The sequence below is a fragment of the Phaethon aethereus genome, assembly GCF_964289735.1.
Source record: "Phaethon aethereus genome assembly, chromosome: 2".
Lineage (NCBI taxonomy): Eukaryota > Metazoa > Chordata > Aves > Phaethontiformes > Phaethontidae > Phaethon > Phaethon aethereus.
Genome location: NC_138582.1, coordinates 68,835,668 through 68,855,633, shown reverse-complemented (window position 1 = coordinate 68,855,633; position 19,966 = coordinate 68,835,668). Strand labels below are relative to the sequence as shown.

At 36.9% G+C, this 19,966-nt stretch overlaps 1 protein-coding gene across 1 annotated transcript in view; it reads left to right on the top strand.

Moving 5' to 3' along the window:
* Positions 1-19,966, top strand: part of ERP44 (endoplasmic reticulum protein 44) — a gene marked incomplete at its 5' end in the record, with an annotated part of 53,728 nt that overhangs the window by 28,551 nt on the left and 5,211 nt on the right. The window contains 6 exons of the mRNA XM_082015592.1: positions 8,186-8,370; positions 8,832-8,947; positions 13,103-13,160; positions 14,508-14,624; positions 18,701-18,812; positions 19,269-19,410. Coding sequence (XP_081871718.1) covers positions 8,186-8,370; positions 8,832-8,947; positions 13,103-13,160; positions 14,508-14,624; positions 18,701-18,812; positions 19,269-19,410 — 730 coding nt within the window. The remainder of the gene's footprint in view (positions 1-8,185; positions 8,371-8,831; positions 8,948-13,102; positions 13,161-14,507; positions 14,625-18,700; positions 18,813-19,268; positions 19,411-19,966) is intronic.

Here is a 19,966-nt window from a genome sequence, read left to right as displayed (position 1 = left end):
TGTTGAGTTTTATTTGTTAAGGTTCACATTAACAACTGAAGTCCTTACTTTGCTGCAGCTTTAGTTCCTTGGGTAACTCAGAGTGTCTTTGGGCTGCTGGATGTCTAGAGTTTAACCATGAGATGTTCTTGTCTTAGCAGTTACGTGCCTAAGAACTTACACCACCCCCACCCCTCCTTCCAGCTACCCCCAAGTATTTGAAACACTTGAGAGGCTTGCTGCTTAATCTTCTCCTTGTATGCTCATTGAATTGAGCCCATCAGAGCTTGTTACAGAGAGCTATGGCCTAGATGGAGGAGGAGTTGCTACAGCAGAGATTGTCTTCCTTCCTCTGGGAGTAGGTGTAGTGGGCCAAGTAGTACGAGGCAGCCAAGAGTTTTGCTCTTTCTTTTTATTGCTGAAATATCATGAGTTCTCTGTATTTACTCTTTGTGTCCTTACTTTAAGAAGTAGATGAGCGTTACTGCTGCTGCAGAAGCTGTAAAATGCGAGAATTAAAAATAAAACCCTATAATGACAGGCACAGTCTTTTCCCCCAATTTGCGTTGTCTTTTTGAGTTAAGATAGCAAAGCTGTACATGTCGTTCCTGGTTTCTAGTGTTTATTTGCTGGGTTGTAAGCAATGATACATTTCATGGCTTCCGGTTATTGGATATGTCCTAAAGTGTTACGTACATGAAAATCAAAGTTAAAATACTTGATAAGCAGCTTTTTAGTAAGAGGGTGAGTGTTACTATATTATCCAGCTTGGGCCTGCTGTAGTAGTTTACTAAATGTTGGAGTCAAAATCGTTATTGTCCCTGTTCACACACACACCCCACCCCCCGTTTTACCTTTACATTTTTGTATGTGTTTACATATTTTAGCAACACTAGAAGGTTTATGCCAATATTTTGGGGGTTGTTATGCCTGCAGATTTCATACCACTAGTAGTTCACTATTAGGATGATGTTCTAGAGATGGTGGATTATTTGCATTACAAATGATCCGTTTCTTTTTGAAGCCAAGACTCTGTAGGGAATCCAAACAGCTCATTTCAGGCCCCTCAAAAACAGCTTTCAGAATGGTCAGCCAGGCATAGATACTTTCCATTTAATGCACTATTATTGAAGCACGCTGCAGGGCCCAAGAGCTCACACTAGCTTCTGACGGTAAAGCAAATTAAAGAGAATTATTGATGCACTGTCAAATGTTTGATGCTTAATGACAAAACCATCATTCTGTTTGCTCTTATAGCCAATATAAAGATGTTTTTCTGGAAAGTGATAGGCCCCAATGTGATTAAATACAGAATCCAAATATTAATGCTATATTAGGCCTCTTCATGTATTATATTTTACACCAGCTTACAATATTGTGGAAGTCAATTATAACTGAAATGTGTAAGTTATCAGGGTGTTTTTTAAGCTGGTGTAGAACGTACGCTAAAGGTAAATCTGTTGAAGCGAGTACTCGTTCAGTTTCCTTTTGTAACTTATAAATATCTAAGTTCCACTACATCGTTTGCTGTTAAAATCTCTGGTGGTTTTGGTGTGTTCGATTTAGTAATTCACGTATCTTAAAAATTATTCTAGGTGTAATGCCTAGTAAAAGTGACCTTCCATGTAAAATTACAGAAGATCTTTCTGCATATACCTTATTAGGAAGGTTTTGTTTTGATATTTTGTTTTGGGTTTTTTGCTTGCTTCTGAGTTTTGTATCCTTTGTGTGAAGCAACAAGGTTGGAAACTCACTTGGTACAATGCATTTCCTATGTTTCTGTTCTCTGTGAGTGAATATTGCAATGTAGAAGAGGCGAGTTTGTATTTTGAACAGTTTCTATGAATTCAATATTAGAAGTCATACAGAATTCTTATAAATTAAAGTATATATTAGGGTTTTAATTCTACTGCACCATTACTTCCTTTGGTTTCTGAGTTAAAAAATAAAAAATAATAGCTCATTTGAATAAGTCTTTGTGCTTCCAAACAGAAAACAACTTTTCTCTGGTGATTGCTAGACAGACTGTTTAAGGAACTCTTTTATTTCTTTCAAAACGTCCATGGGTGGCACTGTCATTCAGTACAGTGATCTCTCTGGGTCTGGCCATTCCTGTAATGTGTGCTACTGGTAGTCCTCAAAGAATTACTTAGATTGTATTGCTATTGTGCCTTTGGTAAGCAAAGTGACTCAGTACGATAACAAATTTGGAGGTTCATAAATGAACTATAAATGAAACTGTAAACCAAGCATGAGGATTTCATTGCATTCCTGCCACTTTGCCTGGAAAAAAAAATATTGTTCTGAAAGAGTTATCTTTGGATAAAATAAAAAGTGGAAGAGATTCGGAGATGGCTCTTCAGGAGAGCCATTTTGTTAGCCTGTCAGAAAAGGTTATGGGATGCCTACTGATGAGACCCTGCTAAGAGCAGGCATGGCTGTTGTGAATGCTCCTTTGCAGCGGAAGGTGGTCTAGATTTGCTGTTTCCCAGCCCCTTAGTAGCTGAGTCTGATGTAGAACATCGATTGCTTTTCTTGTACCTGTTTTGGTCGAACATACAAGTCACCAGTATCACAACCCCTGGGGTAGGATGCCTAGTTTAGATGGTCTCTAAAGTTCCTTTCTAATTTCGCTCCCTATGAGTATTCCCAGGTCTTATGGTTGTATGCAAATGTCACAAGAGTAGTTTAACTGGAGGGAATTAGTGCTGTACTATGAAATACTTAATAATAAGGTGAATGAAGCGCTGTATGTAGGGAAATAGGAGGCAAAAAGGCCTTTTTAAGTGAACTTAAACTGAGAGAAAAAAGTTTGAGAAATAATAAGTAAAAAGGTGCCTATGAAAGACAGATTTCACTTCTCATCTGTGGTGTGCCATGGCAGGTAGCCAGAGGGACTTCAAAAGATGTGATTGATCTCAAGGGAGGAAGCAGAATACTCATTTGGTAGTCGCAGCTTCAAATATACAGCTGAAGGAGTTTGTTACCTTTGAGATGGAAGGTATTGCACAAGGGTGAGGAACAGTTAAGCTAATTTGACACCAAAAAAGTTAGTGTTAGATCCAGTACATTCAAGCTATATTTCAAGCGAGAGAGATAGAAGTTGCATAGCTGCATATATATATATATATCTATAACCATGATGTAAAAACAAAATTAGGAAATGCAGTATCTTGGGTTTATGCTAGCTCTTCCTCAGGCAACATGAAAACCTTCCTTAGAAAAAGAGGCACTGAGTATTTTCAGAAATTATTTTTTATGGGGTTTGATTTTTGGAACTTTGTCTTCCAAATAATTTTTCAGGCTGTTGTAGTCCTCTCACGTGTGAATTGCTTCAGGTGGAGCCTTATGTTATGAGGTGGGCATTTAGGATAATTATCAGTATTGTTCAAATCCTAGTGGACACATTTTTTGAGACCCAGTCCTGTAGACTTCAGAATCTAAGTATTTGTTTGGTGGTGGTACGAATTGTGACCCTGGAAGACGAAGACAGGGGACTGAGTTAATGGTGGGGTGATACCCTGACCCTTCTAAGTATTGCTGATCCTTCAGTGGGAAGGACCTTCTTAACTACATTGTGGGTGGGAGCCTACTTCAATATAGTGTGTCTTGATGCAGTTTTTCAACATATTCTTCATTGTACATTTAATTTTAATTTAGTGACAAGGGACTAGAGATTCTCAGTGATGTGATCTGATATACTAGCTGAACTCTTTGGACAGTGTGTTGTGGTGCTAACGTAGAGCAATGAAGCCTGAAGCATTCTGGCAGTCAAATCACAGGCTATGCACTTGCTTGAAGCGGTAGCTTAGGTAATGTGTGCGTGTGTGCCATGTGAAAAGCCTGACACACTCCCAAAAGATGGGGTTTGGCATTCCTTTGTGTAGAGGAACACACAAGGCTCAGACAACAGAGAAATGGCTGGCAGTGCAAGAGGTACGAGAAGGACACGGATCACAAATAGTAGTTCATAAAGCACGCTTTCTTGGAGAATCTTGCTCAGAAAGATGATCTGGGAGACTCTTACAAAACATGGCCATAAATGTCAGGCTTCGTGTAAATGTTTATTTCAAAACAACAATAAAAACTGCTGTCTCATCCCTACTGTAAGAAGCAGCTTTGCTTTCTCTTCAGTAGTTCAGGCAAAGTATCAGTACAGTGCATCTCTGAAGAGAACTGCGTGACTGTGAAGACATTCCTGTTGGAGTGTGTGGAATGAATAGTAGAACATAGTCTGGGCAGTTTAGAAATGGTTGTATACCAACAGGTATATGTGCAAAACAGGGAGGAGAGAATCATCAGAATTCAACAGTTAGCTGAGCTCTGCTTGAAACTTCTGATTTGTAGAAGATGAGAAGAAGATCAAGTATGTCAGTAGCTTCCTACCGTAACTAGTGTGAAACCATTCCGACGGCATAGATACTAAGCTTGTAATTTAATGATTAATTGGGCAAAATACAAACTCAAGGTTTGTACCTTTTGGGTACCTTAGTATCTGAAGAAAATGTACAGTTGTAGCTGAGAGACTTTTTCTTTTCTTTTTCTTTAGGTAGGTTACCCTTATCTGTTTCAAATGTCTCTTTTTATCAGAAAATGGACAGTGAGAATGTCTGGAAATATTTTAAAATTTAATTTAGGGTTTACTATAACTAATGCAATCTATGAATGAGTTCAAACAATATTCCATATATTTGCATTGTGTATTTTCCAATTTTAAAAGGAATATAATTTTGTAGTCGCTCTGCTTATGCTAACTATACCTGTATCAAATACCAGGGTTTAATGAAGCATTTAAGGTTTACTCTATTTGACTTTTGAATGAATTCAAACAATTTTTCATGTACTTGCATTTTATATTTTGTAAAAAGATGGTTTTCAAATACTTACTTGTGTCGGACCGCCATCTCTCTGTGTTAGTTCAAATACCAGTATTCATGGAACCTCAATGTAATTTGTAAAGAGCATGCAAGTTCTTACTTATGAAATAATGTATGAATTCAGTCTTTACAGTGCGTGTTTTATTACCATTAATTTTTTAATGCAACTTCAGCACTTGATGAAGATTCACATCCCTAGGGACTGAAATCTCCATCTTGGACAACCTTGAAGACCCCCGAATGCCCATTCTGCAACCCGTGCATCCTCATATAACTGTGGAAATAACCAGAAGGGAAAAGTCTGTGTTGTGAGACAAAAAGTGTAATTTTGGTGTCCTCTTGCTGTGGAGTCCTGTAACAGTAACAATCTTTAATCTCAATGTGTTTCTGGGAAACTTTGATATGTAGTGCTCCTTGTCTCTTATCGGACCCTGGTCAAGTTTTGATAGACTGACGTACCGTTAGACCAAAGGTCCTTCTGTCAACAGGAGAGAATGGCAGCAAATGCCTGGATTGCTGACACTGAGCAAATACAAAGTGATTTCTCCTCCACTATACTTGCCACCTTCTTGCAGGCAGCCCTTAGGTATTTTAACTAAAAAGTGACAGCATTTTAAAGGAAACAAAAACTATTGATCTAATACTTGTTAATGTTAAATATATTCCCGTGAGAAATGTGTATTAATTTGAAGTAAAAGTGCACTGAATTGAGGACATAAAATGTCTTGCCCTTAATTTTAGTTGCAAGTAGTGCATTAGGAAACTTCTGGGATATTTAGGAAACAGGTCAAATCCTTTCTTAGTCAAAATTGATGGGCTGAATTCTGTAATATTTTATAGTGATGCAGAGCTTGTTAGGAACTGGGCTTAGCTGGTGAACCTTTTAAGTTTACTTGTTTTTGAGGGATGTTAAAGACCATTTTTGTAGACTAGACATGGTTCTTATTCCTTTGCTGTGCATGTTTTGTTTTCAGTTCTCAGACTGCTTTAAGTTGCATTGCTGATACAAAGATTGTTTTCAGTAACTAAAGGTGCAAGAGTTTAATGGCTTTTTAACATCAATTAAAACTACTGATTTTTTTTTTTTCACTGAGTGTTTTCCAGACAGCAGGGAATTAATTATTTTTGTTATCTCTTAAAAGTCTGAAAGGGGTAGAGAGCTTTATGTGTGGGGGGATGGTTACCAGCACAGATCCACAGGGGACTGTCTTATTTCCAGTTGCACAGGAATTTCATTTTGGTTTGCAGCTGAGAGGTGTGTGTTAGCTGTTCAGCTTCAGCAGTTTGGTCATGGCAGCTGCCTCTAAATAATAGTTTTCACAGGACTTCTGTCGCCATTCTCTTTAAAAAAGAGTAAGTGTAAGATAGAAAGCAAATCTGCTTCTTGGTAAACATATAGTTGAGAAGAAGGGACATTCTTGTCAGAAGGGTTCAGTTTTTACATTGTTCAGTACTGTGCCAGATACTGAAGGACCCTCATTTGGTTGCCTTCCTGCTGTGGGCCAGTCCAGGTCACCTGAAGTGTACCCTTTAACTTCTAAGGAGCCAGTGAAAATTAACAGGACATGCATTCAGCCCACACTTTCAATGCCTTCCTCGCTCTGTTGACCAGATGAAACTTCTCTGTTTCCAAAGGAGAAATCAGTCCATTGAAGTTCTCTTTCCTTGAGGGAGAAAGGGAGAAGGGGAAGCAGGTTGGGTGTGGGTGACTGCAGTGAGTCACCTCCAAGGATTAAGCAACTCTGGAAAGTGGGCAGGCTGCTCATATTTGGGGATTTAGTTGGATTTAAGGGCAAACAGGATTGAGGTTTAGGTAAACTGCATCCCACCCTGTAATAGAGGACACCCAGTTTTCACAGGGGCTGTGAGATTTTTTTGTTTGTTTGTTTGTTTCTCGATATATTTCCTGGGGAGGAATGAACAGGAGGGCATAATTAAACAAAGCAAAAGGAAAGTGCTTGTGGAAATCTACTTGGCATTACATGCTTTGTCTCTATTGTTTGTTTTTAGTCTGATTTTCCTAAGAATCCGAAGTCTATCTGGTTACCTTGTTTCTCTAGTCCTTCCTCATAAAAACTCCTTGAAGCTTTTTGCTGAACTTGAAAGAGCATTCAAAGCTATTAAGTACTTACAAACTTTGATTAAAGAAGTTGCTAGATATTGGAGAGGCACAAAACCAATTTCTGCACTGTAGCAAAAGCTGCTTTAAAAACTCAAGGTTGCCGGATCATGCTCAGTGCACCATGAACCACTTGCTGGTTACCTGTAAGTTTCCCCATCAGTGTGTAGCTGGCAGCTAGCTGCAACACCTATTGCAACTTGCTGCCTCCCAGTGATTAACCAGAGTGGAAAAGGGACAAAGGGACACTTGAAATACTCCGGTGGAGCATAGTGAAGAACCAGATTATTGCCTTAGTAGTGATTGAAGATATGGGACACAGGATGCACATTCATGAGAAGCTGGGCTTCATTGCTTCTGATTGGCTTTCTTCTTGGCTGCTCTTCTAATTTTACTGTAAAACTTCTTTCCATTTTTTTATTCTTCTTTTACATTTGTAAGTCTCATGAATAAATAACTTAACTGACCTGTTGTATAAAGGTGAAAATAGCTAGTGCTCTTATGCTACATCAAGTCTAGAAGAAAGGTGGGGTTGTACTTACAGATGTGAATGAAGAACTGCCTTGAAGGGAATGCTGACAGTGGTTGACCAGAGAGGTGTTTGCCTCAATTTTGAAACCTGAAATTTAGTCTTTGTTCAAAACCCGAACAGCTCAGAACTGTAACAGCAGTCTTCTGGCCTTCCTAGGCTTCAAGAAATATTCTGCACACGGTTCATGGTCTCGAAAATTTAAGACATGACAATTATATTTCCAGCACTGTAATCGAGCTAAAAATCATAGTGAGTTTAAAGAAAAATAGGAGATTTATTTTATTAAAATTTTCTCACGTGGATTAATTAACTGAGATTTTTCGAGCTTTTAAGATTCTCATGTTCTTGTTATGCTCTTAAATTGGCTTTCCTAGTTGTTCCGAAGAAGTGTATTCCATGACTATAGCTGACCAAGTCGAGTCTTTGCTTACCGCAGATTTTGGTCATGATATTTTAATGAAGATCAGTACATGTGACAAATACAGTAGCTGCTATCCGTTCTCTCTCCGATTGCAGTGTTTGGGGTTTTTTTCTTTTAGTTTGCACTTGTTTAAAGATGTGGAACTACTGGTTCAGAGTATGTCGCTTATGTGCACATGTATACATGTATAAGATAACATGTTAAGTGTATTTCTGTATTTGTAGGGTACTGGTTTTATTTTCTTAATTTCTTTTTAGCGGATATAGCTCAGAGGTACAGGATAAGTAAATATCCAACTCTCAAACTCTTCCGGAATGGAATGATGATGAAGAGAGAATACAGGGGCCAGAGATCTGTGACAGCAATAGCAGATTATATCAGGCAGCAGAAGAGTAACCCTATTCGGGAGGTCCAGGATTTGGAAGAAATTAGTTCTCTTGATGTAAGTCTTTCAATATTATTCCTTCTAAATATTTTTTTTTTAATGTTGAACTGGTGAAATATAATGTGTTTGAAGTACATGTTTAATTCTTTTTTTCCGTTCAGAAATGTTGTGCTTTTTTAAACTGAGTGGAAAACTGGATCGTTTCCAGTATTACAATTTATTGCAATATAATCACTTCCAACTGCATTCATTTTGTTACAGTAACTGCCAAATTACTTATTTTACTTTTAATCATTTGAAAAGAATCATATGTTGTATTTGACAAGATACCTCTAATATTCCTCACTGGAAAAATATTCACAAGAATGCTTCTTAATATTGAAAAGGCAGAAAAGAAATAAATTCTGCACAGTTATTGACTGTTGAATGAATGGCCCCTCTGTATTTAATAACCTTAGGGAGTAATGATAGCTCTTGATAACTTGAGGTAAGTTATAAATTAACCTTTGTTTTTACAGCGCAGTAGAAGAAATATTGTTGGATACTTTGAGCAAAAGGACTCTGACAATTACAGAACCTTTGAAAGAGTAGCAAATATTTTGCATGATGATTGTGTATTCCTGTCTGCCTTTGGGTAAGTTTTAAAATTTGTTGATTGCATGACTTCATTATTGAAATTATATTAATGAGTTGTATATAATTTATTTGAATGGACTTCTTTAATATTTTGTGTGGCATAACTGAAGAGACTACATCTTAACAGATAAAAACACTGAGAGAAGGACAGGAGGAGGGTGGAGAGAAATCCTCCGAGACTTAATGTTTGCTATGAAATCCAACTTTGATTTTTGCTTCCTTCTTCTTTTTTTTCCACTCCTTGTCAGTACAGCTTAAATATAATTGGGGAGCTTTTAGGGAGGGGGTGCTAGACAGTTGTGTCCCAAAAACCTGCTGCTTTGGAGAGAGAGGGTAACAAGGAGGGAAGAGTTTGAAAACTTTTTGGCAAAAATTTTAACAGCTTTACAAACTAGCGCCTTTTTTTTTTTCTTTTGCTACTTCAAATTTTTTCTTTAAAATATGACAATTTTTGTAGGTTTTTTTCTGGAAAGAATAGTTCAGTAGTTGCTTGCTCATTTCCTCTAAATGTCAGGGGAGAGGACCTTGTTTCAAGATGTCTGGGTCTGTTTCATGTGAGTTCTATGTCACGGCACATAATGTGAGTCTAGAACAACCTAGAGAAATTCAAATTTCTCCTTGTTATACTGATTTACAGCAATATTTAAAAATATTAAAAGATCTTCACTGGCGGAAGAAGAATACAGTGGGAATGAGTGATTCCCTGTTTAAGTATCATAATAAAAGACAATTATAGATTCTTTCTGCAGTGTTTAATGTGCCAGCACCAACCATTTTAAAGTGATTAGGTATTAATGTGAGTGCAGTGGTTGGCAGTCTACCAACAGTTGCAACATCAGGAACTTGCATGGGTTACACTAGCTTTTATACCATGTACAGTTGCCCTAAGTGTTTTTTTAATTGGTTATAGTGAAGAATAGTGGAGAAACTGAGAGGATGTATCAAAATGCAAAATGTTTCATCTGTTTGAACAAAATTTGTCATCAGTCACTAATGCCTCTTCCAGTATGTTTCAAAAAAAAATGTTTGGGGGTTGGGGAGACTATTTGTAATGTGCAGGACTACACATGGCTTTTCTTCAGTTCCCAATTAGGTATCCTGTGACTATGTAAGCAACCTTGGCTGCGAGAGAATAATCAAATCTTGTAAATCTGTGGTCTGTAGGTCTGTCAGTCTTATCCTCAAAGAGTGGCCATTATCTCAAATATTTTCTGATGAGTGCATCCATGCTTGTTGTCAGGACAGCCAGTCTGAGTTGTTACTAGAATTTGAAATCATTTTTTGCCCCCTCATATGACTTTTCATTTTTTTCAGGAATGCTTTTTTAAAAAATCATTAGTAAGATAACAATACTTTTAAGATTCTCCCTCCTCTTGTTTGAGTCTGTTCATCTTTGTTTTGCTATTTGTCAGCTTCATATAATGAGAAATAGTCTCCCACCACACAGTGTTAGCATTTGGTTGTTGGATGCCGTTCTTGAAGTAGTTATTATGGGTTTTTTTTTTCTTTAGATATAAGTAATAAGCAAACATAATGGAACAGATCAGAATTTGATTATTTGTAACCTGCCCATATAACTACAGATTGCACAGCAGGCTTGTTGTTATTCTTGGCTCTGTACTCCTATTCCCTTTCTAGCCTGGAGCTGTTAGTATTTTAAAGTGCAGCCTTCCAGACTGCAACATTGGTAACTAAATGTTTTAATCTCTGACTGGCTGTGACTGTTAAGCTTCCTAAAAAATTGTATGTGAAAAGACTTCCAAGGGAGATAGCGGCTATATAAGTGTTTTCTATTCAGTTTATACATAGCAAAATACTTCATGGGGAGCTGACCCTGATCAGTGGAGCTCTTCTGACTGAGCATCCTAACAGCCCCTAGGAGTGATTTCTGGTTTTGCTACGGCCAGATTTCAACAGGTACATGGTTTGGGAGGTGTGTGGTAATGTGAGCTATTACCTTCAAACTTCTAGTAAGCTAAAATAAATTCAAAACAATGAATTTGACAGGAGAAAAATAATTACTTTGCTAACTTCTGCCAAGGCAGAAGTGTTCCCGGCTATGCCAAAATTATTCTCGTTTTAGATAGTTGCAATAGCTTATTTTTAAATTGTATTAATGATACTTAGTTGCAGGTCATCTTGATGCTTAAAACTATCCTTAAATCAACTGATCCTTACAGTTCTGTTAAGATCTCAGGTGACCGCAGAGTAACATTAATGAGAGAAGACTTCTAAGCAGAAGGAGATAGGAGGGATACCGATGAAGAAATATTAGAGGTAGATTTTAGAAGTAGACCTAGAGAGGGATAAATCTGAAATGTTTGTAGATGTGGAAGAGAATGGCCTTGTGCCATTGAGCCATAGCATAGGAAGCCAAATGCAGAAAACCAAAACGAACAGCCAAAAAATACTTTCATCTTAAAATGCTGTGGTGAACTGTAGATAATTAATGGAAGAGAGTGACAAATCTAGGAACTGCTTTAATTTTATGTTAGCAAGCAAATACTGGGGGAGTGGGTTCCAAGAGGTTCACCTTCTATGTTACTGCTTCAAGAAGAGACAAAATGCAAACTGAAGTGTTTCCATTTTGGTAGTTGTTTTAAAAGGGTTGGGTTCCACCGCAGGCTTATCCTAGAGCATATATTTCATTACAGATTATTATCAGTTTACCAAGTAGTGATTGGGCAGGTGGCTTCTATGTCTTCACTTTCTTCTTCTTCAGTGAAGGATTGTTTTGCATGCAAGTGGTTTACCTCAGTGACGATGGTGACAAAGAAGCCTAATTTCATGTTATGGGAGCAGTAGTCATGTCTGGAATACAAAAACACATTTTAAAACACCATTCTCTAAACTAGTGCAAATACTGATAGGTGTAACTTACTATGCAAGATATCTTTTGTATGTGATAAGAAAAGAATAATTGAATAAAGTAAAACTACCTACATTTTATTTATTTCAGTTAAGCCTTATGATGTCTTTTTTTTTTTTTTTAACTTAGCCCTCTAAATTGTTCAGACCCCTGCAAGATTGACCTCATCTTGCAGTGAGATAAATTGCGGTATTTTTACTTCTCTTTTTTTCCTTCCTCTTACATCTCTTAATCAGTCTTCACCAATGCTTATATTGAGTTCACAGGAGAGATGCTAATGTTTCCCAGAGGCTGACATGCTTTCTTTTTAGCCTATGCTAAAAGCAAAAGAAATAGGTAGCTCATTTTACCCTTTTGTGGCATATGCAGCCAGTCAGCTCTGTCGCGCCAGCGTGATTTATGTTGGAAGAGCAAGGCATGGGAGAGAAGAGAGGAGGCTTCTTTCGATGTCTGAAGGCGGTGAAAGGGTTTATCTTTGAGAGCTTTCTTCCCGTATTTTTTTTTCTGTCTCCTGTGTTGGATGCATAGCTGTCCCCATTTGTTTGAATAAGAGGTGATCATTTTGGGGATACAAGCTAGCAGCTATCGGGGTGCTCTGTTGTGACTGGGGTTAAGGTACGACGAAACACTCCAGGGGCAGGGGAGGAACTTGCTAAGGTGACATACTAAGCTGAATACCAAGGAGGAACTGCATGTGTTCTCCAGGTACACACATACCTTATCAGTGATCAGAAACTGCATGCTGTGTCTTGTTTTGAGGGTAAAATAGACAGTGTGGGCTTATTTTCTCATTGCCTGTGCCGGTAGAGCACCTCAGAGCCCTTCTTTATCAGGATAGAGAAGACTTAAATTTCTGGCATAAACAATGGAAGAGGACAAGTAAATGCAAACACAAATCCACCTTTCTCTCCTTTCCTTCCTTAAGAATAGGTATTTTTATATTTTTTTATTTATGTGATTATATTAATTGATTAATTTTTTTTTGTGATAGTTTCTTATCCAAAATTGTAGCAGCATTCATCACTTGCACGTTGATGCCTTTTGTCCACACTTTTAATCTTAGTGATACATCTTGCTGACTGCCTTGATGCCCCCTTATCTAGCCAGGCCAGGTTTCTGTGGAGTCACTGTACAGTTTACTTTAAAGATCAAGGATTTCAATTCTCAGGTTTTGAAGGAAAACAAAGTAGTAAAGAAAGGACAGCAAATTAAAATATGGTTTTTGGTATCTCAGTTATTTTATTTGTCTGTACCAAGACATGCTTACTGGTTGGTTTGTTGTAGGGCTATTTCAAAAGCAGAGAGATTTAGCGGAGACAATGTAATCTACAAGCCACCAGGGGTAAGTGTAACTATGTATTTTATTCTGCTTATTGTCATTTTATGTGAATATGAACTAATGGAGTCTATATTTGGATCATTCAGTACGTTATTGCATCTCAATTCTTAATTTTATTTCGTCACTAAATATTGTGAGAAACAGGGTCATAGGAACTAGTGTGAGTCAGTGAAAAAGATCTCTGTCTCATTCATTGCCAATTAAGTGCACAGACCTAAATCTGACATTTTAAATGTCAATGTCCAGAAATTTTCTTTTCTTAGAAACACAGTTGACTCGTGTATAGATACTTCGTGTTCTGTAGAAATCTTAAAAGTCTGTGAAGTTCAGCAGGTAGTGCACTTCATGTTTTTCAAAGCAAGTGACAATTACTAAGTATTTCTCAGACTGTCACTTGCCAGTCTTGTGTGTCTTAGCCCACAAAGGTGAAAAGCTCCTCTCTTAATTTAAAAAAAAAAAAAGGAATTGGTAAAATTAATTGTATGTTAACAACTCTCATAAACATAGTTTTACTTGAGGAAAAATTCAGTACAGAAGAAATTCTGCAAGAATTGCTTTTTAGAAACCTAATTAATATCTGAAAAACCTGCTCCTTTCTTGAATTTAATGTATGAAAAGAGTTGCTTACAAAAGAGAAATAAATAAAGACACACCTAAGAGGGGGGGGAGTTTCAAACCTTTTTCTGCAAAACCAGAATTTATTAGGTTACCTAATTTATATGGCATTTCTGAATTAAGGTGTGTTTAATCATGCCCACAGCTTGCGAAGTCATGTGTCACTTCATGTTAACAAAAATTGTGATTACATTAAAAGATGGCAGCACTGAATTCAGAGTGAAAACTACTAGCAAACAAAGGAAAACTGTTATTTATTCATACCTCTTTGGCAAGGCAAATGTAAAATATCAGTTTCAAGTCCTGTAGGATGTTTGGAGGGTTTTTTTGGTGAGTCTTTGTAGCTATGAGCATGAAGCAGCGTAATATCTGCATTTAGTTTATATCTAAATGGGTTTCTTAGGTATGGAGACACTATTTCTCAACCTAACAGAAGTCTAAATAGCCTTTATTTGAAGCATCTCTAATTTGGAAACAAAGTATCTTTTCAGTTCATCTTAAGTTGCCTTAAAAAGTGGAGTTGGCTGTGTAAATAATCATATATAATATTTATTTTCCTGTTGTACTTTTGTAACAGTTACTAGAATTGTTGCATGCACAAGGGTTGAATATTGGTGTAAGATTGGCTTTCAATATTTATATGGATATCGTTACTTTGTCAGGTAGGTAATCTTTTTTGTAGGCAGCAATGTCATTTTTACTGTTTCTCAACTAGTATATTTTTCTTTTCAACAGGAAAATGCTCCAGATATGGTGTATTTAGGCTCGCTAACCAATTTCGATTTGATTTATGCATGGACACAAGATAAATGTGTACCACTAGTTCGCGAAATTACATTTGAAAATGGGGAGGTAAGAATTTTTTCTGCCATTCTACTTCTGGGGTTTCTTTCTCAAAATGAAAATGTTTCTTTCAAGGTCTCTAATCCATGCCAACGAACTTTCTGCATGCTTTGCTTTTTACAGAAAATAGCTGTCAGGTAATGTCTTTTCATACTTTTGGAGCTTTTTGGTTAGACTTGAAATTCACTGGAGGCAGATTTATAGTAGTTTTGAACACTACCAAAGTAAGAGGTTATAATTGTGCGTATAGATCACATAAGAAGTGTCTGGTGATTTGAGAGTGTGGACACTTGGTTGCTAAGAATGTGCGTGTGTGTGTGTGTAAGAATGTGTGTATCTGTAAGTATGTATGGGTGTGTAACACCTTGGGTAGGTTGTATTAATCTAAAGTAAGTACATATTATTTATATAGATGTTATGACTAAATATTGATTTAAGATCCAGACATAAATGTTAAGTACTTTCTGCATCTATTATGACCTTGAAAAAAATACTTCTAGTCAGGGTAGAAAACATCTGTGCCAGTCTTGTGTCAGTCTGTCTGTGACAGTTTGAAAGAGTAAAATAGTTGTGAACTATTCTTCAGTTATAATCAGCTTTTAAAATTCAATATTAAAGTTAGTAGTAGAAAAACGTTACTGTATTAACCACTTCCAAAGCATTGTCTAATAAATAAGCACATTAAATGGTGACTGACCATTTATGGAACTGGCAGTCTTCTGGGAATTGTAATAAAAACCATGTGATTATTTTTTTAATCAATCTGTGTTTAATCACTGGTACCTTCTTAATCTTTTTAGTTTCATATGCTCTTTCCCTTGGGTTTCTTCTTTTAGCTGTAATTCATAAGATGGAATTTGGATGTTTGCTTTTAAACGTCTCCTTCTCATTATCCTTATTTTCTTTCAATGTTTTTCTGTTTTCTTTTGTAACTTACTCCTCTTTCATCTATTTCTAACTCCATATGATAAATTTTTTTTGTAAAATAAGCAACAGGAAAAAAAATCTTTAGAAAATTAGCAGGTTCGTAATATCTCAAAAGGAGTATTTGTACATAGCCACAGCATCTGCTAGAAACTGTAAGGTTTGTAACAAACTGCAGTATGTTGTCCACACTGGGTTAGAAACCAAAGAATCAGTCATATGATTCGTTCTCAATTTGCACACTTAATTTTTTTATCCTGAATCTGCAGTGTATGTAACACTGCCGTTCTGGGCACGCACAACGCGTCAGGTTACATGACAGAGGGATAGGGTGGAATGCACAAAATGGTTTAAGTACAATCTTCTAGTCAATCCGCCAACTTTTATTGGGAAGTTCTGTTAGTTAAAGAAATTTTAATTCTTCATTTGCAACTCAATATGTAAAAGATGCCACATGTTAATATGTTTGGAAGCGTGTGGTAGATTTTCAGTGTACTTTTCCCATGGTGAAATTGGATTCTGAGCCTTAGAAGCCAAGGTTCATCACTGTCAGCTTGTACCACATTGTGTTGTGGTTTTTCTGGTTGTTCTCTCAACCCTTGATTCCTGTTTACTTAGGCAGATATTTACAATTCCAATGTGACATTTTGCCTAGCAACATTTGTTTAAAAATTTCAGTGCTGCCAGTACCCAAACAAATTTAAACATGCCAAAATTGAGATACTTCTGCCTGCTGAGATTGTAGAGTATTTAAATGGGCTCTTAATGTATACTGCACAATATTACAAGGTAAAAATATGAAGTGCTATGACTGTTAAGCTGTGTTTATGGTACTAGAATATCTAGTAGATATGATAGTACAAAAAGTATATGATATATATTAATTATATATATATATATATATAAAAATAATAATAGAAATAAGATAAAGACAAACATTTTGGCCACAGACTTTAAATTCAGTTTAAAATCAAAATTGGCCTCTGTAAACTGCTGGTAGATTTTTCTGTCATTTTCTTTCTTAATGTTTTCATTATCTGAAAAGTGTCATGGGCAGGAAGATGCCCAATCTGAACAGAGTTCACCATTGTGACTTCAGACAACACATAGTAATGGAACTCTGAAGCAAGGTCTTCTGCTTGATAAGACTGTCCATTTGAGAGAGAGTCCCTGTACTTGATGAGAAAGGCTGTTGGGATCAATAATACCATTCAGAAGAAATCACCATTTAACCTGTAATCAGTCTGTTTAGTTTTATGTTGTATGAATACGGTGAACCATGTGGTCTAGCAATGGTGCTGAACTGTAAGTTTTTGAAAGGGTAAAAAGTTTCTCAAAGGCATACAGAGGTAATGTGGGCAGCTCAGATCTCATGACAAATCTTTTCATATTCTCAGTGCCAAACGAGACAGTAGCTTTTGAGGGAGCAAAATGAAATAGCTATTCCACTTGCCACGTCCTGATCAGTAAGACATGCTATGAAAACTGCAAATAGTTTTAGTAAAGCAAACAAAGGAAGGTACTTTGGAGAAACCAGTTAGGGCCAAAATTAGCAAGGCTTCCAAGCCAGTTATCCTGACAACCTGTTTGGAGATGAGTTGACCTTGTGACTGTAACTCGCCACATATAAGGGTTTTAACTATGCAGGTACTGAAACTGAGGTTGTCCTTTTAAGCTGCTTGCAAGCAACAGGGGAGCTTAGAGCCAGAATATCAAGCTCTGTTTGGGAGTTCTCCCTCTGGGTACCTACTGAAACAAGTGAGGACACAGAACCATAACTGTAGTGGTATGAAACAGACTTTTTTCCATCCTCTAACAGGAGAGGAGGCTGAGACCCAGCTGAATTCAGGTGTGTAAAAATGAGAAGGAGCAAATGCAATAAGTAGTTGGTTTAGGGCTGGACTGGGAAGCTTGAGTTTCGTCAAGAGCACTGAAAGCTTGAGGATCTTTGCAATCTCCTGTTAAAAGAGCAAGCTTCAGCTTAACTGACAGACTTGGTTAAGGGAGAATGACAGCCATTTCATGTACACTATGTGACTGGCTGCCTACTGATATGGAAAGCGTTTCCTCCAACTTCCTACAAATCTAAAATATCTGAAGCAACTGTTCTGTCTGGTGGCAGAATGAACAAGTGCTGTCTTTCTCAAAAAGCGTAGATTTTATTTTGATACAGGCTAGAATCAAAGAAATAGCAGCACTTGCTTGTACACCAGTTGGGCAAACGAAAGATAGGCAAGACTGTAGGCATTTGCTGGATGGTAAATGATTATTTCCTCTATTGGGCTCTAGTGAGTTGAGCTGATGTTCAAGGGTGCCTAAAAATAACTTTTGAAGCAAGCAAATGCCTGTTGTTTGTGTTTTGTTTCGGTTTTTAGTAAAAGAAAAATCCTGAGTAAATTATTCAAGGAGTTCCTACATTTATCTGTCCCTAGACAGAGATCTTTAAAAGACACTCAGGCTGCAACAACGCATTTCTATGAGGAACTAAAGCTTGCCTGTCCAACAAAGGTTTTCATTTCTTCATCAATTTTAGTAATATACTAGCCTGTGAATTTAAGAATGGTGTTACACAAATGACCAGTCAGGGCACAGTTACTGGCAAAAGAGTACCACTTGATCGTAACTGATATAGCTGTGTCATTACCTTCTTCTTTTTTTTCTTTGGGTTGTTTTTTTTTTGGTGGTTGGCTGTGTTTTTTTAGGATGGAGTTATTTTAAGATACTTATCCATTGTGTTATGCTAAGAAAACACCAACTTATTACATGAAATAAGCTAGGACTGGGTCTAGAATACACCCTCAGCTTTTCATAGCATTTAATACCATGTTGTTCAGGCCTTATTACTGTTTCTATTAAGATGTTCTGTTTTCTCAGAATTGGGCTATTTCTTTTGAGCAAATATTCCAGTGCAAGTGTATCCCTTCCTGAAATGTTGATAATGAAATACCTTCATCCTTTATCTGCTGTATATGATACAGAGGAAGGAAACATGGCTAACTGTATGACTTGGGTATCTTAGATGAAGGGTCAGCAGTTGACGTCTTTACTCCTGTTCTTTCAGCTGTTTTTAAAGTATTTTCAAATTCTTACTGAATTTGAAAAATGCTGGAATTACTTAAGTGCCCTTTAGAAATGAGAGTTGTCATTTGTTTTCTGTGCAGGAACTGACAGAAGAAGGCCTTCCTTTTCTCATACTCTTCCACATGAAAGATGACTTGGAGAGTTTAGAGAAATTCCAACAGGAGGTTGCACGACAGTTAATAAGTGAAAAAGGTTTGTAGTAACTCCTACTACTTACTCGGTTTACCGGTATAATTTTTTTCAGGCAAACTCAGAGTGGAAGCAAAGGCCAAACAGAATCCTAGGTTTAAAGCTCTTGAGTCTGAAGGGCTTTATGTACTTTTGACAGTGAGGACCAACTCCTCTGAAATGATTAAAATACATACACAATTTATTAGTAAGTAACTATTTCAGAAATCTTTCTTTTCTAAATGACTTCCAGGCAGTTTGAGAGGGCATTAAACAAAACTTCAGATTGTACTGTGGTCAAAAACACTTTAAGAAAATCCATTATTTTCATGGTGTTAGTTATTTAAATATATTTTCAAGTTTTGCATGTTGTGTCTGTCTAATATCTTCAACTTTGTAATACTTATGAAAGTGTTTAGGGTTTCAAAATAATAATAAAAAAAAACTTAAAATGGATTTTTGTCTGCTCACAATTTTAAGGTACAATAAACTTCCTCCATGCTGACTGTGATAAATTCAGGCACCCACTCCTCCATATTCAGAAGACTCCAGCAGACTGCCCTGTTATTGCCATTGATAGCTTTAGGCACATGTATGTCTTTCCAGACTTCAGTGACTTGTCGTAAGTATTTTTCTTTGTGCAATTTGATTTGAGAAGAACAAATATTTTAGTCAGTACTATGATAGGAAGATGAATAAATCTGGGATAGGTAAGGCTGCCTATGTAAGACTCAATGTCATTGAATTAACGACAAACAATTAAAGCAATATGAATTGGTGTGGAGACATCGTTTAAATGGAGTTGCATTGCTTTATGCAAGAAGAGAATCTCACACTAAGTTTTTAGATGCTGCTCTTCTTTTACTTCAAAGTTTTGCTACTTTCCATAGTAGTTAGGCATTTGGAGCCTGGCATGGTATTTTTAGTGGTGATCTTGATATATCTGTTAACTTTAAAAGGTTTAAAATACTACATGGAATGTTTAAGTACTGTGTTATGCAACGATTACTGTAAAGTGCACCACGGAAGAATTCCCAGCCTGCTGATTTGGTTTTTCCTGCTGTGCAGTTCCAGCCTTCCTGCATTAGTCTAAACCTGGAAAGCTGGCAGAGAAATCCTTGTTGCATGGGTTTCCGAAATTTTCCACGTGCAGCTTGGAAAATGGCTGATCATTGTCA